Here is a 25,412-nt window from a genome sequence, read left to right on the forward strand (position 1 = left end):
CATAGATATCACGTTTTCTCCAGCATGTACATATTTACACGCCTTAGTCAACATGTGACACAAGAGTGAAGTTACAATGACAAACTGCAAGAAGAGGAACTTCCACTTCCACAGACTAAGCTACTTACAGCAACAGTCACAGTGGATTTGACAGTAACTCAAATGTATGCTGTGATTACAGAATATTCACTCAACGTCACCCCTTTGTTGCTTAGTCTCGCTTTGACTACAAGCAACGACAAAGGGAAAGTAAGACAAAAAGTTAGTGACATGAGAACTAGGTCAGTGCAGTTACAGAAAGCAGAAATCTTCCCTGCAGACCTGCTGCACCGTCTGAGTGGTCGGCCTGAGGAAGTAGCAGGTTCTACACGGAGGGAAACCGCTCCTTCCTTTCTGAGATCACTACGCTGTTGCAAAGTGGAAGAGGAGTGGCCGACAGAGAAGCTGCTGGTTGGTATCTCACGTTTTGTTTGGTCATCGGTAAGGAATAAAGAACGCAAAGTCAGTGTAGAAGAGTTTTTTATATGAAATTGTGTATTTGACCATAGTTGCCATTTTTCTGACAATACAAAAAAAAAGACGGAATACATGAAATGATAAATTTTTCACATTGTTGCTGTGATGACCAAGATAAAAAGATTGAACAGAAATGATGTTGATCCCAGAAATAATGTCACTCACACACACACACACACACACACACACACACACACCGATCAATGATTTGTGACTACTGAGTACAGACAACCTCTATTCCATCTCCAGCGAAAACCAAATACTGAAGTTCAACAGCAGTTTCTCAGCCAGACAGTTCTGCTTCACCTGCAGAACGCCACTAGAAGCAAAACGACCAAGAAGAGATGCAAAAATAACAGGAAAAAAGGCACAAATGGCTTCAAAGAGATTGAAATCGTCAAGGAATCGTGAAAACGGCAATAGAGATGACCATAAAGGGATGCAAAATGAGCAGAAAAATCTGTAAAAATACAAAGAGACAAAAGATAGACAACTATAAAACAAGCCATGTTGTTTGAAGTAATTTTGTTTCTTTCAGTCAGGGTGTCTTGCTATATATGTAGGAGAGGTGGGAGGCATTTTACATGTCTGTAAAAGATTAAAAAACAAACAAAACAAACAAAAAAAACACATCTTGTCTCATAATCCATCCATATATACAGTAAAGACACAGACACAACATGTAATAAGCATCTCCAAACCAAAAATGAAAATGAAAAAAACAAAAAAGAAAATAACACTCATGAACACAGATGACAACATCTGGCAGGTGAAACTTTCTTTTTGTACAGCGAAGACTTTTAATCTGAAAATTCTCATGTTGTGTGTGTTTCTGGCCGCTGCAGGCAGCTCTCCAGATGTTTGGCACAACCGTTTCCAGATTGTCCCGCGTTTCCTGAAGTGCGCCTGCCAATAAAAGCAATTGTAGTATAAATAGACTCTTCTTTCATCAATAAATGTTTCTGTTTTTCCCTTTTATTTTGTTCCGAAGAAGTTCTGAAGAATTACTTAGGAGCCACTCAGCAGATGTGACGGCGTCTTTGGTTCAGCGCTGCGGAGCCTCATTAATAAAACAATGGCCTCTGATAATCTCTAAAAAAATCTACAAAACAAATCTACAGCTACAATCAGACAAAAAAACAAAAAAACAATGGATGGAACTTGATGTTGGGATGAATTTGGTTTGAACACAGGAATCTTCTAGAAGTGAAGCAGCCGTGTGGACTGAGGCCTGTTGTGCAGACCAATATGGCTTCCTTTGGATATTAAAGCTTCATCCGATAATGTCTCTGACTCTAAGCAGTCTGTAGCAACGTCTTGAGCTGTAGCGTCTCTTCCACCGATAACCTGTCGTGGTAGAAACTCAGTCCGGCCAGGAGCTCGATGTCTCGGACTCGGGCCGTGTGAAACTTCAGCCAATCTTCCACCCACGTCAGATCCGTCCCGTTCTGAAAGGAAAGTAGAAACAAGGGAGTTAGGGGAATGTATTTACGTGATAATTATTTCCACTGTCTGTCAGCAGGTTTCCACAGAGGGAGGCCGACGTGTAGGAGTGTTAACTCACAGCACAGCTCTCAGTGTGGTCAGGTCTGTGGGGCAGGATGAAGGACTTGGCCTGCAGGGGACCCTTGCAGTTAACAGGGCCAAAGGTCGAGTTCCCACAGCTGGTCAGGATCAGGAAGAAATGTGTCGGGATCGGAGCTTCATTCCTGCAGAAACACGAGATCACGGGGGTTTGAAAACAGGAGGTGAACATGGTCAACTGTGTCAGATTCTGACTCAAATTTCTGATCTCTAAATTGAAATAACCCATATTTTTGTAGCTTCTGCAGAAAATTATGTATTTGTGTAAGAACTCATCATTCGCAGCAAGGAGCTGATTGAGAAAATATTTGTGTAAAAGCAGCATAAATGGGACAGATCGATCCCCGGCTCTTGTACTTTGAGCTGAGTGGGTCAGTGCCTTGCATGGCGGCTCCGCCAGCTGGTGGATGAATGTGAGTGTGAATGAGAGGAAAAACGTAAATGGCTTCCATTTGCCATTTTCATACTTTAATTCATTAATAAATATAATGGCCTTAATTCATCATGAGAGTGACTACTTTGAGATGTTTACTGCACTCATGGCACGACGCTAAGGGACAAGAAGGCTTAAAGCTTTGAGAAGTGAAGATTCAAAGCGAGTATTTTGACAATAAATGTCCGTTTTTTTACGCTGCATCACTGAAGATTCCTTTCTAATCAAACATGTCATAAAGACAGATGAAGAAATGGCTTTTTCCTCGATAACCCATGCTAGAAGGCTGCATTTACAAAATTAATTTAAACCTAAGGTTTATCACCATTTAATCATAAGAAGGAACATTGATTGTGGAGCTGGAACAAGTATCGATCAACAGCAAATCAATCAGCAACGATTTTTTGATGATTGTTATTTTTCAAGCAGAAATGCCAAAGATTCACTGTCAACTATCAATTCCTAAAAAACATATAGGCGCATTCATTATTTCCCAGAGTGTGTGCCGCTGACGTACCCTGAGATTGCTTTGAGTGCATCGATGTTTCCATCGTAGTCTTCGTCAAATATCGGCCCACTCATGACGTTGACTCCGTTCAGCTGTTGTGAATATCCTGGAAGCAGCACATCGTGGACATGGGTCCAAACATCTGTAGAGAGAAGCCAGCGATTACATCATTAATAGGTAAGATTGAAAGGAATAATCTACCTAAAGTTCAATCATTAACGAGTTTTATCTTGTTTGTTTAATCAGTATAAGTTTAAAAACGAAACATAACGTATTACATCAATGAGCTATTGCCTTCTATTTCCAGTCTTGATGCTAAACATCATTTCTCTCTTTTGACAATTGTACTTATTGTAACTCGCTTTGGACAAAAGCATCTGCTAAATGCCCTAAATGTAAATGATAATTTCTCAAAATGCTTATTATTATGTTATTGTGTCTGTATATACATGGTATGTTGTATGTTTTGTTTTATTCAAGTGTATTTTATGTAAAACAAACGTTCTGTATTGCATATGGAATATTGTTTGTTTACACTTGATCATGTTTAGTCATTTAATGTCTGTATTTTCATATTAAAGTCAATAAAGCAACTCGTCCATAAGACGTTTACACCGTGTAGACACAGTGATTTGCCACCAGGGGGCAGTGTCTGTTAGCTGATTGCTACCTAGGCTTCCAACGACAAACGTGTGAGGGAGAGTTTCCATTTCTAGTGTGGGTGGCCCCCAGTGGAAACCTGACCAGAGCTCCAGGTTTCAAGACAAAAATCCCCCAACACAATACATAAAGTTTCAACAAAGGCATGGCTTCATTTGAGCACGCCACTAATGTACATCATCAAATCTTGCCAAACACAGGAATGCAGAGAAATGCTGGTCCTGACTTACTCCTCAGCCAAATTGAGCAACACATCTGTATGAGTCAAAGAAGTTACAACTAATAAGGGAGTGGAAGAGTGGAGGGGCACTCCCAATGACGAAATCATTTAACACACAAACAGACACGTGTAGTCTCACCAGCATTTTTTAGAGCAGACTCTGGTGAATCAGACCAGTTTAAAAGCTAATCTTGTTATGAAGAAAACGGTGGTGCCTGTAGTAGGATGGCAGAGGCAAACGTTCCTCTCACTAAACCTTTAATTGTGCCTTACGGAAAGATCTTAACTAAATGAAAGTACAGTAGTCCCATATAATCACAGCGGTAAGATCCTTGGGCTCCTGTCATGTATTTAAGAATGAAAAGTATAGTCTGTTTTTAGAAATAAAGTATAATATTGAGAAATAAAACGGCTGGCAGGAACAGACGTGTTTCAAAATCAAAACAGATTATGACATAATGTCTAGTTGCATCAGTTCACTAGTTAACGGAATTGTTCAGCTCTCATTCAGCTGGCAAACGAACCCTGTTCTGACAACTCTGGAATTAAATTTTCAATTCACGCATGGCCATGATTACCGTTTCGGCTCAGTGGGCCGCAAGAAAAGCAGGAGCTGATACATATTTGGGAGACTGACTCACCTTTAAATGCAGGGAACATTGGTGCCATGTTGCTCGTGATTAGAGAGTCTGCTTCGGTTCCACCAGCGCTCAGATCTGCAGGGAGAAAATGAGACACATTTAATGGGTTTGCAGTTCGGGAATTCATTTAAAACACTAACTGCTTGTTGTTAAAGTCTGACGTGTACTGTGATATGAAGGAATAAAGAACTGGACTCATACTTCGCATGTTGGGGGAGCTAAATCCAGAGAGGTATAGCTCGTGTTTATTCTCACTACTGATTGTAGGAGCCACAATTATTATTATTGTTTGTTTATCCTAAACACGCTCTTTTGGTTTCCATTATTTACGGTAATTAACACCTGGGTGTGGTTTTCCCTTTATTTACCCGTTCACTGCACTGCGGGGCTCTTTAGACAAAGAGGGTGAGTGGGGCTCAGATATTTTCTGTTGACCGTGTGGTTTTGTTTTCATATTTTAACATCATTTGCCTCAATAAATACTTTAAAACGGACCTGAGTGATGAATGAGCCCGCTGAGCCTCTTAGCAGCATAAAAAAAAATCAATAATAGTCGCCACACTGATTGATCACCCAAGATGATGTCACCAAATGTCTTATTTTGACAGTCCAAACCCCAAAGGTATTACATTTACAATGATATCAACAAAGAACATTATGCAAATCCTCATACAGAAGCTGGACCGAGCAAACATTTGGCACTTTTTACGATCAATCAACTGTGAAAAATAGATTTATTTTCTGGTGATCGGCTAATTGATAAAAAGTCCCAGATCAAAAGGAATTTAACAGCACAAATCACCGTCTAGTATCACTTTCGACCAGAGTAGGGTCAAATAAAATCTCTAATTTTAGTCCAACTTTCTCACACCTGTTGGGGAGCTTTTACTTCTGTCTTTCAGTCTGTCGCTTTCGTTTGTGGGGCCGCCTGAAACCTGAATTTCATTATTAATACAGTGAATCTATAGTGTCTCAATAAGGGGGAAGGGGACTCTCTTTACTGTTGCAGAGCAAGCAAAGCACGGGTGCCTTTTTACATGAGAATGTGGCTCAACTTGAACTCGACACCCGGCTGGACACACACAGAAACACACACGTACAGACACACTCACTGGGGGGATGCAGCAGGCCGAAGGACAGAGCGGGGTCGTTTCTGTAGCGCGGACACAGCTGGCTGGCGGCCGGCGGGATGCGTACGTCAGCACGAACACACTCCTCCGATGCTGGGCTCAGGGGTCGGACTCTGGTCTGAGAGGGAGGATCAGTCAGTGGCCAACTGTTGACTGTTGTGTAAGATCACTTTGTCTTTGCTTGTATATATCGGTCAGTGAGGGCATTGCACTTGTTCTGTTTGCCGGGCTCTGTAAATATAATTATCTCAGCTCACTTCCTTCCCCTGTCATAGAAGATTTATCAAGTTCACCATCTTAATTCAGTGTGTTAGAACGCTAGCTTATTAGCAAGAAACACAAAGGTTGTGTCTGAAATCACTGATACTCCTTACTCACAATCCAGGGAGTTCTATGTAGATGACTATGTAGTGAGCTCATCTGTTAAATTGGGACACTTCTCGGCTCATAGCTACAGAAACCTGATGTGAAAATATTGGGAAATGAAGAGAGCTGTATTGTCTCTGATTGCAGGCATGAAAAAATGAAGCATAAAAAAACATAGTATGTAGTACGGCTTCACACGTTTCATTGATTAATTGATTTTCTGGTGAGCAAACTAGCTTGAAGCTACCATCATATGGAGTGTTAGCTTTGACAAGCTATGAAATTGTTGTTCTCTGTGGGTGGGTCGAGCATAAAATACAATAAAAAAAAAAATAAATAAAAATAAACCTTGACCCTCTCAAGCCAAAATGAACACAGAGAATACAGTACAACCATATTTATCTCGTACTGTATTTGGATAAAGCCTGCATGAAAACAAATCCTCACTAGCTCCATCATTCGGACGGAATAGTACGACAGTGTAAACTCTACTGGGAATGTATCACTCTGCCTGAAGTCATGATTTATACTAAACCTCAACCGCATAATGAGAAAGACAAGAAGTGTTTGAGCCAACATGAGCACAGACGATGAGTAACAGCTGCTAAGAAATGGGATTCAAATGCTAAACAAAAAACAAAAAAACCCTTGCCATAGCCTAACCACAGGAGAAATACAGCTGGGACATCTCAACTGTACAGACTATGTTTAGAGATGAAAGACAGCTCCATGCGGACTCACCAGAGGCTGGATGCTGTACGACACCCACAGGGGCATGAGGCGATCTTTGCTGTATCCATTGAGGTAGTCGGGTTGGTGAAGAAGACAAAAGGTGGCATCGGGTTGGACGACTCGAGGGGTGCCAAAGGGATGGTGGAGGCGACGTAGACTTGCTTTAACGCCTAAAAAAAAAAAGGAAATTGATAAAAGTCACACAGAAGTTTTCCTTGAAAATGCAAAGAAAAGCAAAACAATACTCACTGGCATTAGTTGTCATTAGATCTCTGTTCATATCCACCTGCTAAAAGGAAATACTTAGTTAGTATGCACGTGTAAAATACGTTAAAAATCAACAACACTTTCACCATTCAGTACATAAAGCCTGTGTCTTTTCTTATTTGGCCTGGAAAATATGTGATGCTGACTTTTTGTCAGTTTGAGGGTAGAATAACTGAACTTAAGTCAACTGGTTATTGGATTTCAAAAGAAATGAGTACTAACATTTTAATCATCTGCATCAGAAATGGGCCAAGTAACTGTAACAACAAAAATGGAACGAAACACGACTGAGTCCACAGTCATGTTAGAAGGTATAATGTTTATGTAGAGAATAAAAACAGGCCATCTCTGCACAGCACTGCATTTTAACTTTTGCTCATCCGCACAAAACATAAAACCCAGCTGAGGCTGAAGGGAATGTCAGTAGTTTTGCAGGTAATCAGTCAAAGATTGACCCAATTAAGCTTATTGAACACATCGTTATGATTAATCCTGAGGGCATCATGAATATTTGTACCAAATTTCATGACAATCCATACAAAAGTTGTTGAGACATTTTACTTTAAAAGATCCACTGGTAGAATTTAAGATATTTACACCAGATGACAGAATACATTTGCTTGCTGGAGGCGGTAGAAGAAAAGCATGGGAATCAATAATCAGTGGCATTTATCCTCTGGGAACATGAATTTTTCCAGCTAATTTTCTGGTTACGCATCCAATAGCTGTTGAGAAATTTGCATCTGGACCAAACCGACAGACAGGCAGGCACCGCCATGACCTCAATCATTTGTTTGCACATACCATCTCCTTGCTCTGGGATGCACAGTTGCATTGCAGATCATCAGCCGGGACGGGGTCACTGGCCTCACAGGGGGTGTCATGGGAGAGCTGCGCTGGGTGAACTGGGAGGTGGACGGGCGTCTTCAGAAGGTGGTTCAGACTGCCATGAGTGCCGTTGTTTGGAGCCGGACGAATACCGAGGAGATCTGGAGGAGGAAGAGAAAAGAAATGGTAAATGTGTATCACACACACTGGATGTAACACAGCATGTCTTGATTTTAAGAAACTTTGTTTCATACATTTAGAAGTAAGAAAGTCACCTTTACATCTGGTTTCTAAAAGAGTGCCACCAGCCAGGAACTAATGCCCATTTAATTTATATGCAAGTTATTTTTTATGTAAATTAAAAAATGGTTCTTCTTTGACCTAAAGTTCTATTTGGTTTAAACACCTGTGTTAGTTCCTTTTCTTTACAAATCTGGTTGATGTGACCTGCTCTGTTTCCTTCTCTTTTTGGAGGCATCAAAGAAACTGAAACTCATTGCAGGACAAACGCACCTGTTTACTCTTCCGAAAGGTTTTCTTCGACAAGCTGCTGAGTAAAATGTCCTCTGAACCTCTCCAACCCTCACCCCTCAATACCATGGAGTGAGGGTTGAAAATATACCTCCAAATTACTAAAATTAAGACACCTTGAGGAACTCAGATCAAATCCATGCTGAGTGTTATTATTAATACCTTTTTTTTTATGGGGGATTTCTGGAAGAATAGCATTCTGTTCCTGCTCAGAAACCCTGTTATTGTCAATATACCATAGGAAGCCATACATCCCCTGAAAGCCTGAGGTCTCTAGGTTGTGGTTTGAAATGTTTCACAAGGCTGTGATTATCCTTGAGGTCACAACAGGTCAGTTATACAGCGGGGTCAAGTTGCCAAAAAATGGTCTCACTGCAATGAAATGGCTATTATGGTGACTAACATATCATATCATCACCTATCATCACACAGGAATACAATTGGGCTTATTGGACCTTCAATTCCTTAGTTTTTCTAGTTTCATATGATACCAAAAGCTTCACTCCTTGCTGAGCGTTCTACGGCCTCTGAAAGACAGTAACGTCTACTGGGGACGCCGGGGTCCACAAGGAGTAGAAGAGGGCGAAGTATAAATTATTTAAAAACATCTTTCATCTACTAGTTTTGGACTACATTGTATTACACAATACTTTGATTTCAAAGTCATTGGAAACAACCCATAATCTAACTAAAGGAGCAGATCAACATTTTAGGAAATACACTGACTCGATGAGAAGATTGATTCTACTCGTACAGTAAATATAAAGCCAGTAGCTGGTTAGCTTAGCTTAGCATAAAGACACTGGGGGAACAGCTAGCCTGGGTCTGTCCAAAGTTAACAAAACCCTCCTAAACACAGCTGTAAAACTCAAAAAGGGTTAAAAGGACACACAGTGGTTTTACGGGGGTTAAGAATATGCACAGGACGAGTTGTTTCTTCATCCTGTGAACGGTACATCCTGAAGTCTCCTCTTGTTCCCCTGGCAACCTCATGTGATGACAACACTTCAGGACATGAGAGCATCTTTTGGCAAGAAGCTGAATAAGCTTATGTCCCAAAAAGTATGCCTTTAAATTCTAAAAGACAAGAGTGAAGAAGAAGCTACAGTACGGGCGGATAAAGCACAGTCCACTTACCACACATGAGGTTATATACTTCTATGTTTTCAAAAGGAGGCACCACAGTGTTTTCTTTCAGTCCTGGACCGTAGCCAATGAAGATCGCCTGAGAAAAAGTAGTTACACATTAACAAACTGTCGGATGAGAGAGTACAGTGAGCTATCCAGTCAGAACTGTTTGAGCAACGGGAAGCTAAATTTAAACTCCCTCTGTAAATAACAAGATGTCAAACACATATAAATATTTGAAACGGTGAACTAAAGCAGCATAATGACCTCACACAACCTTGAAAATGTATGTCAGGGATTTCAATTTGAGGAAACACGTCGGTCGGGTGGGTTTTGGCGATATTTGTCAGGTGACTGGCCTATTTTCAACACCCGTCTCTCTGCTGTGTGCACCTTTCTTAACTCGCAGACCTTTTTCTTAGAAAAGTCAGCGACCTTGTTAGCAAATTATACCAGGTCAAGTTCCACTGTAAACCATGTGCGGAAACACCCACCGATGTGTTGTAATGACGCACATCACATCACATGTAATTACTGTGATCAGGTAGAGTTTCAGAGCTCCACAGTTGTATTTTACTTTGGTTTCAACAGCAAATACAGAGACGTGTCATAGAAAACTCCTATATCCAGTAACAACAGCAGCCAATCAATAATAACTAGTAAATAAATAAAATCTTCATACTCCTTAGATGTATCTCTGTTTTCTGGAGGCTAATTTAAGCTATACGTTCCACAACCATCTTACAGGTTAAAGACAAAAACTCAAAACAAGCTTGCAGGAGTTATCAGGCCTCCTTAACCCCATTCGTGTTGGCATTGTGCCAATGAGCTGTCACACTTCCTGTTTCTAACAGGATACAGTGGTATAGGTTTATGACAGATAAACGTTCCTTTCCTTCCTCTGACCTGCATGTTGGTGAACAGGTTGTCCGAGCCATGGAATCCCCCCGTGCAGTACTTGAGTTCCCGGCGGTTGCTGTCACGATAGAATAGAAAAAACAACATTTTATCCGAGGAGTTATAGTCAACACAACGGCAGAAGGAAATAACGCCACGAAAACACCACTCTGATAGTTATTGACATGTGTTTTCATCTTATTTTCAACCTCGTTTTCAGGGTCAGGCGAGTTCAATCCTGTATAAGCTAAAGAGCGAGCCGTATTTCACTGCAGCTACATTAAAGTGGGCTGAATTCTTCAGCCTGAAACAATTTTCCATGATTACATGGTTGCCATCCATCAAAGGAGTTGTACAAGCACTCTCCAGCGCACCATGCCTCATTCATCCCAAGTGACTGCTAACACTAATTACTGTGAATGCTTCAACTTCTGTGTGGCCAGAGAAAGTCACACGTTTCCATGACACCTACTGTACTATAATCTTCCACTGAAAACACACTAAATCTAATCTCACTTTATACTGTACATCTGGATATAAGTGCTAAATTTCAAGATTGCTATTTAATTACATGTACAGTACATTGCTGCACTTAAAAGTCTCATATAACTTCAATAAATGGAACATGGAAAAAAAAAAGCGTTTCACTTATTTAGCGTAGTCAACATGACTTTTAGAAAATGAATGTAAAATGCCTTTTTGTCACAATGTTTGTCCACTAAACTAGATCACTATGTTGCTCTATTATTTCCTGTTTGGAAATAATAAAGTAACATAGTGATCTAGTGTAATAAATGATCAACTGGGTGCTCTTACCAGTCTCAAAGTTCTTCTCTTTTGGCTATTTTTATGCTACAGTAAGCAGAAATGTTGTTTTGTCTTTTTTGAAAATCATCTCCTTCAGAGAACAGAGCAAATAAAAAAAACGCTTCTCCTCTTGGGTTGTTGTTGGGAGAGTTGTGGCCTTTTCTTTTATACTTTTATGTACCACTTGCATAATGTTTACACAATTGTTCCTCCTGCCTCCCATCAGCTCGACTACCAAAAGTTATTTTAACATTTAGCAGGGTAAACGCTGGTGTAACCGATCACATAAATTATGGTCCCATTCCATTTAGTGTCACAGCCATTCCAGGGGGGCCAATACAGGCCTGGCACAGCTAAATAGAACTGGGCCATAATTAAAACCTTACAGTGACAACGGATCGGAACTGTGACTTACAGCGCACTCTGCCACCCTTCCTTCATATAGAGGTGTCCTCTCTCTATGCGCTTGTTGTTAGCAAAGTGCATCCTTTTGGGGAGGTTTTCTTTGAGGTACGGCCTCATCTGCTGGTCAGGGGTCCTGCACTTCAGAACAGACACAGCAGAGGAGAATCGACACGCAGCACGGAAAGAATGGGAGTGTTTGACGCGAAGTCAAGCAAGCAGATGATCTTTCATTCTTCCTATCAACACAAAAAGTCACATGTGGAATACTTCGCATACCGACAGGTTCTTGATCAGACCCTCGTAGTCGACTGAGGAGAGAAACACAGGAGAAGGTCAGCCACGCTGGTCACAGACACACTGACACTGATGCTGCAACAGGAACAGGAACTCACAGGAATAGAAATCCTCTGGGAGGCGACTGGGTCTGATGCGAGCAGCCGGGCCTTGGATGACGGCAAAGCCATCAGCTTCGGGCAGGTAGGTTGACACGTATGCTGCCTTTTCACACGAAGCCTCCTCCATGCCTGTAAAAAAATAAAAGAATTTGTATTCATTTTATTCCATAAATGGTGAAGATTTCTGTTTGAAATCCAAAATCCACGACTGTGTGTAGGATCTTTCCTGTATTTTGTTAATGATGTTCTTCCCCTGTCGTCAGAAATACACTTACTTTCTCATTTCCACAGTTTCAAGTTCCCTTTTACAGCTTGTGTGATACGCGAACACCGTATCATCGTATTTCATCTTGTCCTTGATGGCTCGCTGCACACTAATAACTAGCACAGCACGGCGAAAATCTTTTCTTGGAAAAGACGTCTCTGAGCCCTGAGCCACATTGACTCCCGCACATTGATCTTTAATAAACCTAATTACAAGACTAAACACATGGCCTCCAGATGTCCAGAGAAACTTCACCTCACAAGATATCCTCCTAGCATACCACTGAGAACAGCTCTTCCCAGCTTAGTCCCATAAGACACTCATTTTCCATGTGATTTCACTCTGGCGCGGGGTTGGAGTTTACTCCCATAACAGGTGCAGTGACTCAACTCGAGTCAAACATTTGATGATGACACTAGGCCTCTAAATTCTCCCTCAGTGGCACACAGGCTCTAAAACGATGCTGCGTCTTACGGCTGTGAAACCACAGGGATTAAGAGGGATGCACAGTTTGTTTGTTTGTAAGTAAATGCAGAGTTTTAAATGAAAGACAAAGAAAATATAACTTCCTCTCTCGCTTAAAGGTGACAATTTCTTCAGATTGATTGTTTTATCGTGCTATGAACTGTATCACGGCTATGTGCAGTCATCTCACCGTGGTCTGAGACGATTATAATGTTGACACAGTGGTGCAGGTCTCTCTGCATCAGGCCGTCCATCAGCATGCCCATAATCTTGTCCACATTTTCCAAGGCCTGAACGACCTGAGGGAACAACAGCATTTAAAGCTTTCACCGCGTTTGATTGATTCCAAGGATGAATAAAAAACCTTCTCATGATTTGTGCTGCTTCCGTCTCGTCCGTTGTTCTTTAAATTAATTAACAACCAGTTTATGGTTACACTTTAAATGTCTAGTGACAGACTAACCTGGCTGCTCCCCGGCCCATAGCGATGCCCTGATGAGTCAGGTTCTTCCAGGTACAAAGTGTAGAAGTCGGGTCTAAGATCACGGAGGCAACAGTTTGAGTTTTAGTGTGGATGGTGACTCAAAACCTCACATTTTCAACGGTGATGAACAACATGTGCTACCTTTCTCCCGGAGGTAAACTGAGCCATTCGAACAGCGTCGACACCCTCTGCTCAAACGTAATGCCCCTGTGCAGGAAAAAGGTTATTCATGAACGCACTGAAACACCGCTGCTTTGTGATAATAATGTATTTGTCATGAAGTGTGTAGCATAACGGCATCACTCTTACTTGTCATACATCTTGTACAAGTCTGGGAAGGTGCCATTGATTCTCACATCCGAGCCGGGCCAGAAGAAGGTTCCCGCTTTCAGTTTCTGATGCATGGCAGTGATCCAGACCTGAGAGGAGGGTAGTAATAGCTCATTCTTTCATCTCAGTTCTTCTCAGTACTTCTCTTAGTCCATTAGAATACAAATGTAATCCATCACAGGCCAGCGAGACTCAAAAATCCATATTTTGACAATAAATCAAAACCTTTTAGACTGATCTGCAGGTAGAAGTGTTTTGGCATTGCATTGGTTCATTATGAAATAATTCGTTCCACTCCGTCACACGGTTGACAAATGTGATTTAAGAGGCCTCCTGTTTAAACAGGAACCACAAAGCGTTCAAACAAGCCCCCGATCCTAACAAGGTGGTTATAAGCTCACACCTTAGAGACTGATAGCAACTCATCAGTGTAATTGCACCATTGTACAAAATATCGCGCAGATTCACTTACGGGCTCTCCTTGGTACCATTTTGGATTCAATTTCTCGTCCGTTTTCAAGCTGAAAAAAGCGTTCTGGGTCACATCGTACATCTTGTTGTCCACAATCCCGTGAGACTCCGGATAAAGACCCTGCAGATGAAACCATATCGTCAAGGTGAGCCGTTTTGATTTAAAGTGAGCCAACTCTGCTATATATTCCTGGTAACCACAGCAGTTTAATTTTTAATTGCAGGGTCTGTTTTCAAGTCAGCCCCTCGGTTCGACTGCTGCTCTTCTCCAGAAGCACATGTAAGCCATTACGCGTCAACAGTAACCTCGAAACTACCGTGAAGAGGCACCGAGGGAGAAGCCCTTAATGCCACAGTTTCCTGTTGAACTCTTGTACAGTAACAGCAGCAGTGGAAGGTCAGTACATTTTGAAGTATTTTTTTTTTACCCCATTACATATATTATGACAGCTTACTTTTCAGGTTCAAACTTTACATAATAAGCTAATGAAATTCAATGCACCAACGGATTCCTGCATATTTTTTGGTTCCCACCAAAGTATTCTGTCTAAATTTCTCATGTGGATCCATTGAAATAATTGATAGAGATAAAAGATAAAATGATCCAATATCTCACAAATAAAGTCAAACTTTTTCTTCTTTCCTCTCCTATTAATCATCTCATGACCCTACTACTTTATTTTTAATTAGTAAATACAATTCCGTAAATAGCAAAGCTGTCTGTTTCATTACATTATATTCATTTAATAATTAATTCGATTAGATGAAAATCTGCCGAGCAACTAAGAAAAACTACAAAATATTTTGGTAATAATCATCTGCTTGACTCGACAAACTATAACAAAATTAACTAACTAACTAATCTAAACTATAAATAGCAACATAATAATGAAATATATAATATTATAAATAAGTAACTGTAGCTGTTTTTCTGTAGGGCTAGTACTCTTTAATACTACTACTTATATTTTGTGGATAATATTTCTGTTTGGAGGAAGAACTTTTATGAGTTCTTCTGCCACCAGTGACGTAACTCAGCGACCTCACCAGGAGAGACTTACAGTCACAATGCTGTAGTGGTTGGGGAAGGTCTTAGTGGGATAAACAGGCCTCATGTATGGCGTCGTTGTTCCAGCGTTTCCTGCAACACAGTAACATTGAGTCACACCGGGATGCTGAGCGAACCGTGAACGGCTCCGCGAGTCAGCGACGCTGGTGACTCACGTAACTTGTTGATGACAGGAAGGTGGCTGCTGTGATCTTTCAAGTACTCCGCCCTGAACCCGTCCAAGGACACCAGGATGAGGGGAGGCCTGGAGAAACTGGGTGGGAAGACAGAGAGGAAGAATGGCGCTTTAAGTGGACACCGAGGCGACTTCGTGAATGGGAAACGGAATAATTACTCAGCAGGCGATATAGATATCTTTGGCAGCGGCAGGTCTGTGTAAAGAGAGCACAAAGCAGCTCTTTGATTGAGCAGACAAGAGGGGAATAAAAGGTGAAATCACAAACACACGGAGAAGGAGAACAGGAAGAGAAATGTGACTCAAATGATGATAAATCAAAGACTAAGAGACGCCTGTTGTGAGGTTTCATTGAGAGCGCTACATTCACTCAATGATTTGCAAGGTTAATGCTTTATATCTTGTCATTAGTTATACAGACACCAACGGTTTGCAGCTACATGGGGCTGTGTAAAAAAAGTGTATTGTTAAAACACAACAAGTGTCATGAAAATGATTAGAAACCATTAATTGATTAATTGGACTGTGAAATCAAGACTTACTCAAAAATGTTCAAATTAATTAATTAATCAATTAATAAATACACTTAATTTAATTACTTCATTAATTGATATTCAAATGGGGAATAAAAAGAATAACTAATATAATGTATTAATCAAACTAGGAATTAAATAAAGTAAATGAATAAATCACAATTAAAGAGGGGTTTATGAAAAAAATCTACCAATAAATAAATCATTAAAAAGTGATTAATTAATACCGACATAAATAATGGAATTCAAATGTTTTTGTATGTAATTGTATTTGCAGTTTTAAAAGGATCAATAACGAAATGTTTTTAATTGATTGCACAATCAGGAAGTTGCCCAGGTTCATTCCTTTTTCCATTAATTGTTCACATGATGCAAAAATAATCTGTATATTCAAAGAATGAACATTCAAAATGTTTCATTCAGCACTTTCCAAAAAAGCTTCCTGTTTGCGTGTAAAGGCCAAACCGCACATTAAAATGAAGTGTGGTTTGACAACAGAACGATGCAAACAAACCCGAGACAATGAAAAAGAATATATACAGACAACCCTCATTTGTTTAAAGATATTTTCAAACCAAAAGTATCTTCATTTGGAGCCACAGTTTTCTTTTCCATTGCCTAATGAGTCTGTCTGGGGTCACTCCCTTACCAAAGTAGAAACACACACACACTCAGCAACACATGCCTGATTACTCAGTCATTAGCCTGGTTTCCATAGAGACAGTTACGTTGTTTCCACAAAAACAACACCGTCATAAAAAAAAAGAAAAAAAGAATCATGTGTTTGGGTTATTTACACACTCCAAAAAAAAGACAGTGACAGAAAAGTCTTCCTATTTTACTGTGTGGTCACAGTTTAATTTCCACTAGAACTGCTTACTGGGAACAATGGGCTCAACTCAGAAAAACTGAGGGGAGTTACAGCTGAAAAGCTTCATTCACGGCACCAAAACATGCAGAAAGATATTGTAGCTACAGAGGAGGAGCTGCTGGGATCCCAACTAGGCCAGCTGAGATTTGACGTATTGTTTTCTATTAAAACCACATCAGTTCTCACAGTACAGCAGCAGAACAGGAGTATTGAATTACCCAGGTGGACACTGTGCATGTTGAGTTTCCTCATCTGCTGCCTGCAGCCAGAGATCTCCTGGAAAAAAAAAAAAAAAAGATGTTTCCAGTCACATGCAGTATATTTTTCTGACCTACAGTAACACACAATAATATTGTCTGAAAAAAGACTTAAGAACCAGACTCTTGGAAGATGAACGATGCCAAAAAAAACATTCAAAATCTCTTTTGCAAGTCCTAGTCCAAAACTGTCATCTGATTTTGATGAAAAACTCTGAAAAAAATTAAATGACATCAACAACAGAGGCCTGCCCACTTCAAACAAGCGAGAAAAGCAAAGGCAAAAATATGTCAACACCATGTTCAAACTTTGTGAGAAAATATGTTTCGAGTAAGAAAAAAGTTCTTAGGGCCTTTAATGCTAAATCCATTGAGATTATTGAGTAAGATCTTTGGCATACAAGAGGAAGCGAAAGAGAAGAAATGCCACATTGTCATCGACAGATTCGTGAGATGACTAAAGGCAGAGGGAGACTGAATGTTTCCTGTGCACTTCTTTGCACATGAAGACTTCCGCTGTTTTTTTGGAACTAGAAGAGAGCGTAACTCTGCGAACCACATGAATATGTTGCGTAAAAGCATAAATGGATAACGGCACAGATGGAACCAATGACTGCATACTTAAACCATCACATGTTTAAAATCAGGATCGGATTGTTCTCATGGTAAAAAAACATTTCTTAAAGAGGTGTAACCAGTTATAGTCATAGTTATGTAATACTGAGGCCATGGATGTGAAATAAAAGATATCACACCCTTATAAACTCATATAATTTACTTAATCTGAGAAAACTACAGCTCCCACAATGTACAGATGTTTAAAATGCTTTAGAGAACAGTTATCCAGTCACTTTATGACCACCTGAAAAGTGTAAATACAATATTATTATTTTAGTTCTCCACCTAAACGTACATACAATCAACTGTGAGTTTGGGCGGCCAGCTAATTCCATCCATCATACTTGACCTTTAGTGAGACTGGGTCGCTAGCAGAGCAATACCATAGTAAGTGTGTTTAGACTGTAACCTTGTTTAGATTTCCAAAGGCCTAAATTATATATTTAACCTCTAACCTCATCGTTCTGATCTAACGTTGTGGGTGAAGGTCAAGCGTTGCTCCATATATCACACAATATATATGGAAAAAAGGAACAATATGGGATGTAAACTGAGTTTTTGCTGAGGGATGAAGAGGGCAAGTTTACATAAATAATTGGGTGTCACATTCTGGTGTTGCACTAAAGTGTGATACGGAAGTAAATCATCATGTATTTGTAAAGATCTTGTACAAACACAATAAATCCTCCATTGTTTTGTCCGGAGCGTTTGGAAATGAAACAACGTCTTGCTCAAGGACATTCCCACACTCCAGAAAGCTTTCGGACCACCTCCTTCACCTTTCAAACAACCGTTCCTCCCGCTACATCCGTCAAGCCTGCTGCTGACTGGACACATGACGGAGGGAGTGTTAGCGTGTCGGTGAGAAAGGCCCTCCTCGCTCGCCTCTCAGGGCCAGCAGTGTGGTTTGGACTGAACGCGGGGATGCTCCGTCTCAGGAGACAAGTTGCTGTGGTCTGTAATCCACGAAAAGAAACGCTCACAGCCTTTCACACTACATACTGTCAGCCTCCAGGAAGAATCAGAGTCCTGGGTTATTTTAAAATCCTGTTACAAGAGATGTACAGGTTCCAACAAAGCTGCATATGTGTGGAAAAACCCCAAAATAAGTGTCTGGGTGTGAGAGTCAAGATGTAATCTTCCCATCTGGCTTTCATATTAGCTGGGTGGGAAACACAAGTTAAAGGGAAATGCCACAGCAGAGAGAGAGAGAGAGAGAGAGACAGAGAGAGACAGAGAACCACGCCCAGGGCTGGCGTCAGTTGCCCACAGTCACCACCGCTGCCCCCGAAATGGAAGAGGGGTATTTTGGCATGGCGGTTTGCAACAAAGGGCTCACTGAGGCCGCTGCCCACGTCTAACCAGAGGGAATCTATAGCTGCAGAAAACATGCCAACCTCGGGTGAACATTCCTTTCTCGCATAAATGTGTGTTTATGACGTGTCTTTGTAACGGTGGGGTAAAAAATAGCTTGAATCACACCAACCTGACAAAAACATATCCTGTGAGCAAATCATATGCAGTCACCTCTGTACCCCCCCCCCTCCCCTCTCAACGAGCCGGCTGGAAATTTGACTCTCCTTCACCGCTGCTCTAAATACTTCCAGTTTAGAGTTTCTGGGGGATCTGCAGCAAGCTACACATTCTGGTAGCGCAAACAGCAGGTCTGTGGCCTCTCAGCGGCAGGACAACTCACAACAACCCGCCTTTACTGACCAAGTAACTCCTCAATGAAACCTGAGTTGGTTATTTCTGTCTGCCTCTCCTGTTGCAGCGAAACTATCTTCATTCACTCTCTGCGTTGTAGAGCGAAGAAGGTGGTTCACAGTCAGAAAATATCACATGGTGTTTTTCAGCGAACGCAAGAGACAAAGAAGAGATCTGTAAGAATTGTTGCATTTTTTTTTAAAGGGCAGTTTGTTCCAATTTCCTGGAGCAGCACAGCACCAATTTTACAAATTAAAGCTTGTATGTGTGTGTGTTTTATGCGACTATCTTTTTCCTATTATTTTGATGACTATCCCCCATGGGAAGTGCTTATAGCTTTAGCTTAAAGTCTAAAAAACATTTGTTTTCAACGCTGAGCTCTCGTCTTCCTCTTCCTACCTTTTGCGGGGGGAAAAAACAGCATCAAAAACTGTCTGCTTACCGCTTTCATCACCGCTCTTCCTCAGCGAAAGCACCACGGCGAGAATGACCACCAGCAAGCACAGCAGTAGGACCTAAAATCCAGGGGACAAAATGTCAGGATGTTTGTTGAAGTTCCTGAAGATGAACAGTCACACGAATCGCATGCACCAGAGCTGGCAAGGGGAAGGTGAAAGAAACAAGAGGTAAAACTCTACAAACACTGTGTTGAATAATGATCAACGCTGTTCTTCAAATAATATGCTATTGTTATAAATTATTTTTACCTCATAGCTGTTTGTAACTACCTTCAAACAGAGCGTCACACAACTGCCACCGTATAATATAATCATACTGTAACTGACTTGTGCCTGAAAGAAGCCGTAAATCTGCAGTTTGGGAAGCATAAACAATAACAGAAAGTGTGCTGTAACTGTTCAACAGGCTACAGCTGTTGGATGAATTGCCATGAAATTTGGTAAAATAATTTGGTAAATAAATAGCTACCCTCTGACTTTTCCTTTAGCACTATCATGAGGTTACAATTGTGGTTTTTAGTGAACTGTTGGATGGACTAGCGTGAACATTGATTCAGACCATCATGTTCCCCTCAGGATGAATCGTAATAACTTCTGTGATCCCCCAACTTGGCCCGTGACTCATCATCAAGTAAAAATTCCAGTCATTGCAACCATTACTTACTGCCTATTAAGGGCAATTCCAACCCGGTTCTAAGAACAATAATTGACAACACAGCTCCAGATTCACTTTTTTTCAGCCTCCCAAAAAAAATAGTTCCCAGAATCCTCAGCTGCACTTTGTGCTTACTGGTTAATTAGCAAATGCTAACATGCTAAACTCAGATGGTGAATGTGGTAAATATTACCTAAATCTCCGCCAGTGGAATACTTAGGAAAACGCTTCCTGTTTTCTAAGTCATGGCGCACACAAGCTATTTTCATAGATAACAGCCCTGTTTAGCTTTATGAATATTAGTAATCTATGGTGTTCTTGAACGTTAGCCGCCAGATGGACAGAGAAAGGTCTAATTTTCTCCTGCTTTATTCATTTTAGTATCAGGATGTTGAGAAGAGGACTAATCTATGTTCACGTTCACGCCGCTTTAACAGACTCCGGACCTGCCGCTAGTCTCCCAAAGGGGCAGGCAGTGTGAAACCCATATGGCACAGATACAGGAAACTGAGTCTCAGTGGGATGTCTCTATTCTGAACCCTTGACTTTAAGTACAAGTATACTTTATTTGTCCATTCTGTGATTCATTTTGTTTGTTTTTTTGGTGAGACTTCAATTATTTATTTGAGATGTGATAAGGATCTTGAACTGAGCGAAGTTCCCGTCTGTTACTTATTTCTTTTTATCCCGCCCAGCACAACACCATCTCTCTCTTTAATTGAAAGGTCAAAGGAGGGCGTCGGCCATAGCTGCTTCTTTATCATATCTACCCAGAGACGTCTGCTCAGGGGGGATTAGGGGTGTGTAATTTCAGGGGTGTTTCAAAGAAGTCTGAATCTATTTATTTAGAAAGGAAGCTCCTGCGACACCCACAGCAGGCCTGCAGTGATTATCATGGCTGCTTAATTAGCATGGAGTTTGAAAGAACCCTTTAACCTTGTGACCCCCTCAGACTTAGGACCATTTACTGAGAGAAATGCTTCCTCATCACATTTACATTTAGGTCATTTAGCAGACGCTTTTGTCCAAAGCGACATAAGTAAGTCACATTACATTGAAGTCCTCCTGTCTCGTCATTAGTTGTAATAAACATTTATTTATAGTAGTTTATTCATCTGTTCTGTCCTCATCTTTTCGCCACTGTTGAAATATGTTTTCACCTAAAATGAATATAAGTCCTTGTTTCCACTGCAGACAAACACATCTCTGTTCTCTTTTCAAAACCAAGACATAAAATAAAGCTATATTATACACATAAATCCAACAGAAGGATGTTTGAACCATGGCTGATGCAGGGAGCAAGTTAAGTTGTGGCTTATTTTCCCTTGTTTTAAGTCAAATCCATCCCTCTGATTCAACACAAGATTATACATCTTCATGTACTCATTCATGCCCTCTAATTTATTTATTCTAAAACCTGCAGTACTGTGCACTCAGTCTCAAAAGCAGGATTGTGGAAATCGTCGCCCGTGAGTAATGCTTTCAGGTTGATTCGCATACACAAGAGTTCCTGGACGGGTATGAAAACACGCTGCCATGTGTGCGTGGCGTCTGGGTACGTGCAGTCATTTTCTCCGGCTAAAGACCCGGATTGGACAGGCTCCTTGACAACGATGTGGTCTTTGTGTGTCGTGAAAGTAAATAGTTTGTGTCTGGTGGAAACCTACTTGAAACGCCTTCAGATTGTCTGCCCAATAAAATCCTGATCCACATGAAGATGCAGGCAAAAAAATGTCCTTGTTAAAAGCAGCCCTGCTTTTTGTCTTGTTGTAACCATCCTTTCCTTCTCACATATCACCCCGGTGTAACAGGTATCACAAATACTAACAGCTGCTGTCTGACATGGTAGAGCGTATTATTGTCTAGACTTTACCACATGTTTATTTAATAAGAAGAGAGCAGCAGCCTGGGGTTTAAGCTGGCATTAGGAAATAGTTTAAAAGATGTGTTTACAGAGAGATGATTTCTGTCTGTAGAGGTTATATTTCACTGAATATATACGTTTTATTTCACTTTTTTACTGTAAAAACATACTGTTTTGATTCAGCCCTGGCCCCGGCCACATAAAGGCACCATATAATGCATTTAATGACATTTTTTCTTTTTAATTCTTTCAATTATGGTTTAAGTCTTCACATAAAGCCTCAAATATACATCCCAGATTTAGTTTCCCTGTAGAGTCCTTGTGGTTTGTCTCTATGCCTTGAGGAGGTGTGGACAATGAAGGCTGCTGTTTGTTTCTGTGACTTTTCCTCTGTGACAAGAATAAAACCCAGTGGAAAGTAGTCATTCTGCTGTCCAAATCTCATCCATACATGTAGGCAGGAAGTGAGAATACTGACTTTCATCAAATATAAATAAAAAAGCAGAATTATTTGCCTTTTAAATCCCACAGCTGCTGTTTGATGTACATGCCAAATAATGTGTAAAATGGGAACTGATTCTCTGATCTCAGCAGTGTGCAAAAAAACCACCTTTGTGTTATTGGGGTGTGTCCCTCCCCTGTCACCCCTCGAACATCCAGAACACCAACTGAAATAGTGAACTCTTGCATTTCTCTCTCACTTTCAGCTGAAACTTGACTGTTTTGGACCACATTTGGCACCGTGGAATAGGTCACCTTTCCACCTGCAGAGACACTCCTGGCCTCTCTCTTTTTTTGCACTGGAGTGAAAACCGTTTAGTTTGCAAATTCACATTGGCAACACTGGCAGTCTTGGCTCTTTGACAGCTCTGTGGATTACACTGAAAGTAAACAGCGCTGACGTGTAGACCCCAGGTAGTGTCTGTTTTTGATGCACCAGTGAGTCTATAAAATTTCAAGAAATGTGAAAAAAAAATCTAAGTGACATCTTCAAATATCTTGTTTGTTTTGACCAAAAGTCCAAACCCCAAATATAAGCAGCAAACTCGCTCTGCTGAGGAGGAAACAGAAAACTTATATTTTTACTTTTTTTTTTTTTAAATGACTGAAACAATTAACCAATTATCATCGTTGCTAATTAATTTGTTATTGGTTCCAGCTCCAACAGTCACTTTAAACTCAGAATCAAAGTTTATAGACACAAAACACTACAACGCCCTTTACAGATACAACAGCATTTAGGTGACTATATAAAGTTTATTGAGCACCACACTGGCGCACTATAATAAAAGTGTTATTATATGGTTAAAGTTGACCCAATTTGTGATGGAATAACTATGTGAGAGGGAATGGCACCATTACTTTTTGTAGTGTAGTTGGAGAAGAGTTAGATGGTGTTAGAAGGAGTCCGCTAGCTCCATTGAACGTACCCCAGCAATGAGTTTACAGTGGTTCCTCTTCTTTCCCCGTTCAGTGTTCCTCCGTTGACTCTCCGGTTCTGGTGCCCCGAACAAAGACGCAGCCTGTTCGGCCGAGCGCTCCTCTCCTTTCGTTACTTCCATGCTGCCGAGCGCTCCGGACTCCCGGCAGTGTTTCCAGGAGGGACTGAGTGAGTGGCGGGCAGACTTCGCCCCGGCGGAGGACCGTACGCAGCCCGTGTGGGATGTGACCCCTCTGCTGCTCAGATGAAGCACCGCCTAGTCTCTCGACGTCTCCAAGTTTACAGCCCAGCGGCATGTGTTTGAACTGAGGGAGGAGAGTTGGTGGCTTCGAGGCTGATTAAAGAAAGCGGAGCCGACCTTTATTACCATCTTGGCTCCAGTAGCATTTTCCAGCGCAAACACGTAATCAAAAAAACCTGTTGCTTGGTCGCTTTAGAAATTAGTTAGAATTATAAAAACATACAGCAACTCATCACGGATATTTCTGTTCGCACATGCCTCAAAAGCGTAAAAACCACATCGAATGTCTTGATTGCAAGATGAGAACAAACTCGTCACACAGCTACTTCAATGTAAACTTACTGTAGTGGCTGAATTCTGCCGCCATCTTGTGGTCATACTGGAGTGGTGCGCCGAATGTCCTGCTTTACATCAGAAGTATTGCACAGTTGAGTTACATTTAAAAACAACGAATAAATCGATCTCTAAGACAGATATCGATGTTTTAATTTAAAGTATGTAACGTTAAACAAGTAACTAGAGCACTTTAGCAGGAATGGTTCACCGTGTTATGGAGAAATGTTAGCTAGCGTGAGCTAACGTTACGAATGTAAACCTAGCCGTTTGCTAGCTTAGCTCAGCTAGCCTGTTCAACAACAAATGCGCCTACCCGCACCTCCGCTTAGCATCTTGCCGGGCAACCATCGGTTCATTGGTTTATGTCTACGGACATTACTGCTCAGGCTAGCCATTTACACTTAGCTTAGCTGCTAGCTGTATCTTGACGTTACTGCCCACGGGAGAAGTATATCAACACCGTTAACTCTCTTAGAGTTAACCCTCCATTTAATCATTTGGTTGACAAAACCGAGCAGAAAGCAAACCGGATGTTAGCAAAAGTTGTTTCTCTATAGCTTAATTTGTGGTGGGAAAAAATGGAGAGCACTTGAGAAGTTGGAATCAATTAATAATTCATTTTTAACCAATGAAATGTTATCAACATGGTTAATTGCCTCTCTCTACTAGTTAAGCTTAATTTACTGTTTTTGCTGTAATTACATTGTGTTGCCATATCGCAGGTGGCCTACACATACACAGGCTTACAAATTACTGTATTACTATTCATTCCTTGACTTTTTGCATAGCATTTTTTGTCTAGTAAACAAACAAATAGTTTGATCAACTGACTAACTGTCTAATATGCCAGTAGCAAACGATATATCGTGCTTCAATTTCAGGTGCCAACTGTCATCACAGTTTAATTAATTACACAGTCAGTTTGAGCTTCCTGGCATATTTATGGTTGGTTCCCTTGCCAAGTTGTTATGATAAACAAGAGCAGAGCACTGAAAGCCACATAATTTGAATGAATGACACTTAACAACAAATATAATTCATGAAGTTTGATTCTTTCCTGCCAGATGATTTGTGATATTTTGATACTAAGACATTTTAAAGCCTACTCAGTTCTACATAAAGCT

General features: G+C 40.8%; 1 protein-coding gene across 1 annotated transcript; it reads right to left on the bottom strand.

The window, feature by feature from the left end:
* Positions 1-1,481: 1,481 nt before the first annotated feature.
* On the bottom strand, positions 1,482-24,014 carry enpp1 (ectonucleotide pyrophosphatase/phosphodiesterase 1). Its single transcript, XM_084030035.1, has 23 exons — positions 23,701-24,014; positions 19,736-19,808; positions 16,930-16,987; positions 15,288-15,385; positions 15,125-15,204; positions 14,065-14,184; positions 13,572-13,681; positions 13,404-13,469; positions 13,242-13,314; positions 12,969-13,077; positions 12,046-12,177; positions 11,930-11,961; positions 11,664-11,791; positions 10,451-10,520; positions 9,554-9,641; positions 7,862-8,046; positions 7,040-7,079; positions 6,800-6,960; positions 5,675-5,810; positions 4,563-4,637; positions 3,051-3,183; positions 2,081-2,225; positions 1,482-1,964 (listed from the first exon to the last, which is right to left on the bottom strand). The coding sequence occupies exons 1-23, from the start codon at positions 23,830-23,832 to the stop codon at positions 1,812-1,814; spliced, it is 2,397 nt and encodes a 798-aa protein (XP_083886161.1). The 5' UTR covers positions 23,833-24,014; the 3' UTR covers positions 1,482-1,811.
* Between the last annotated feature and the right edge of the window lie 1,398 nt (positions 24,015-25,412).

This window comes from Eutrigla gurnardus (genome assembly GCF_963514095.1).
Source record: "Eutrigla gurnardus genome assembly, chromosome: 16".
NCBI classification, from domain to species: domain Eukaryota; kingdom Metazoa; phylum Chordata; class Actinopteri; order Perciformes; family Triglidae; genus Eutrigla; species Eutrigla gurnardus.

Excerpts from the sequence above, each read along its gene's own strand:
- enpp1 (XM_084030035.1), bottom strand. The coding sequence starts at position 23,832 with ATGGAAGTAACGAAAGGAGAGGAGCGCTCGGCCGAACAGGCTGCGTCT. Across the intron at positions 11,962-12,045 it reads CCCAGAGGATTTCTATTCCT|TCGACTACGAGGGTCTGATC; the intron begins GTGAGTTCCTGT and ends TTCTCTCCTCAG. Across the intron at positions 7,080-7,861 it reads CATCCCAGAGCAAGGAGATG|CAGGTGGATATGAACAGAGA; the intron begins GTATGTGCAAAC and ends ATTTCCTTTTAG.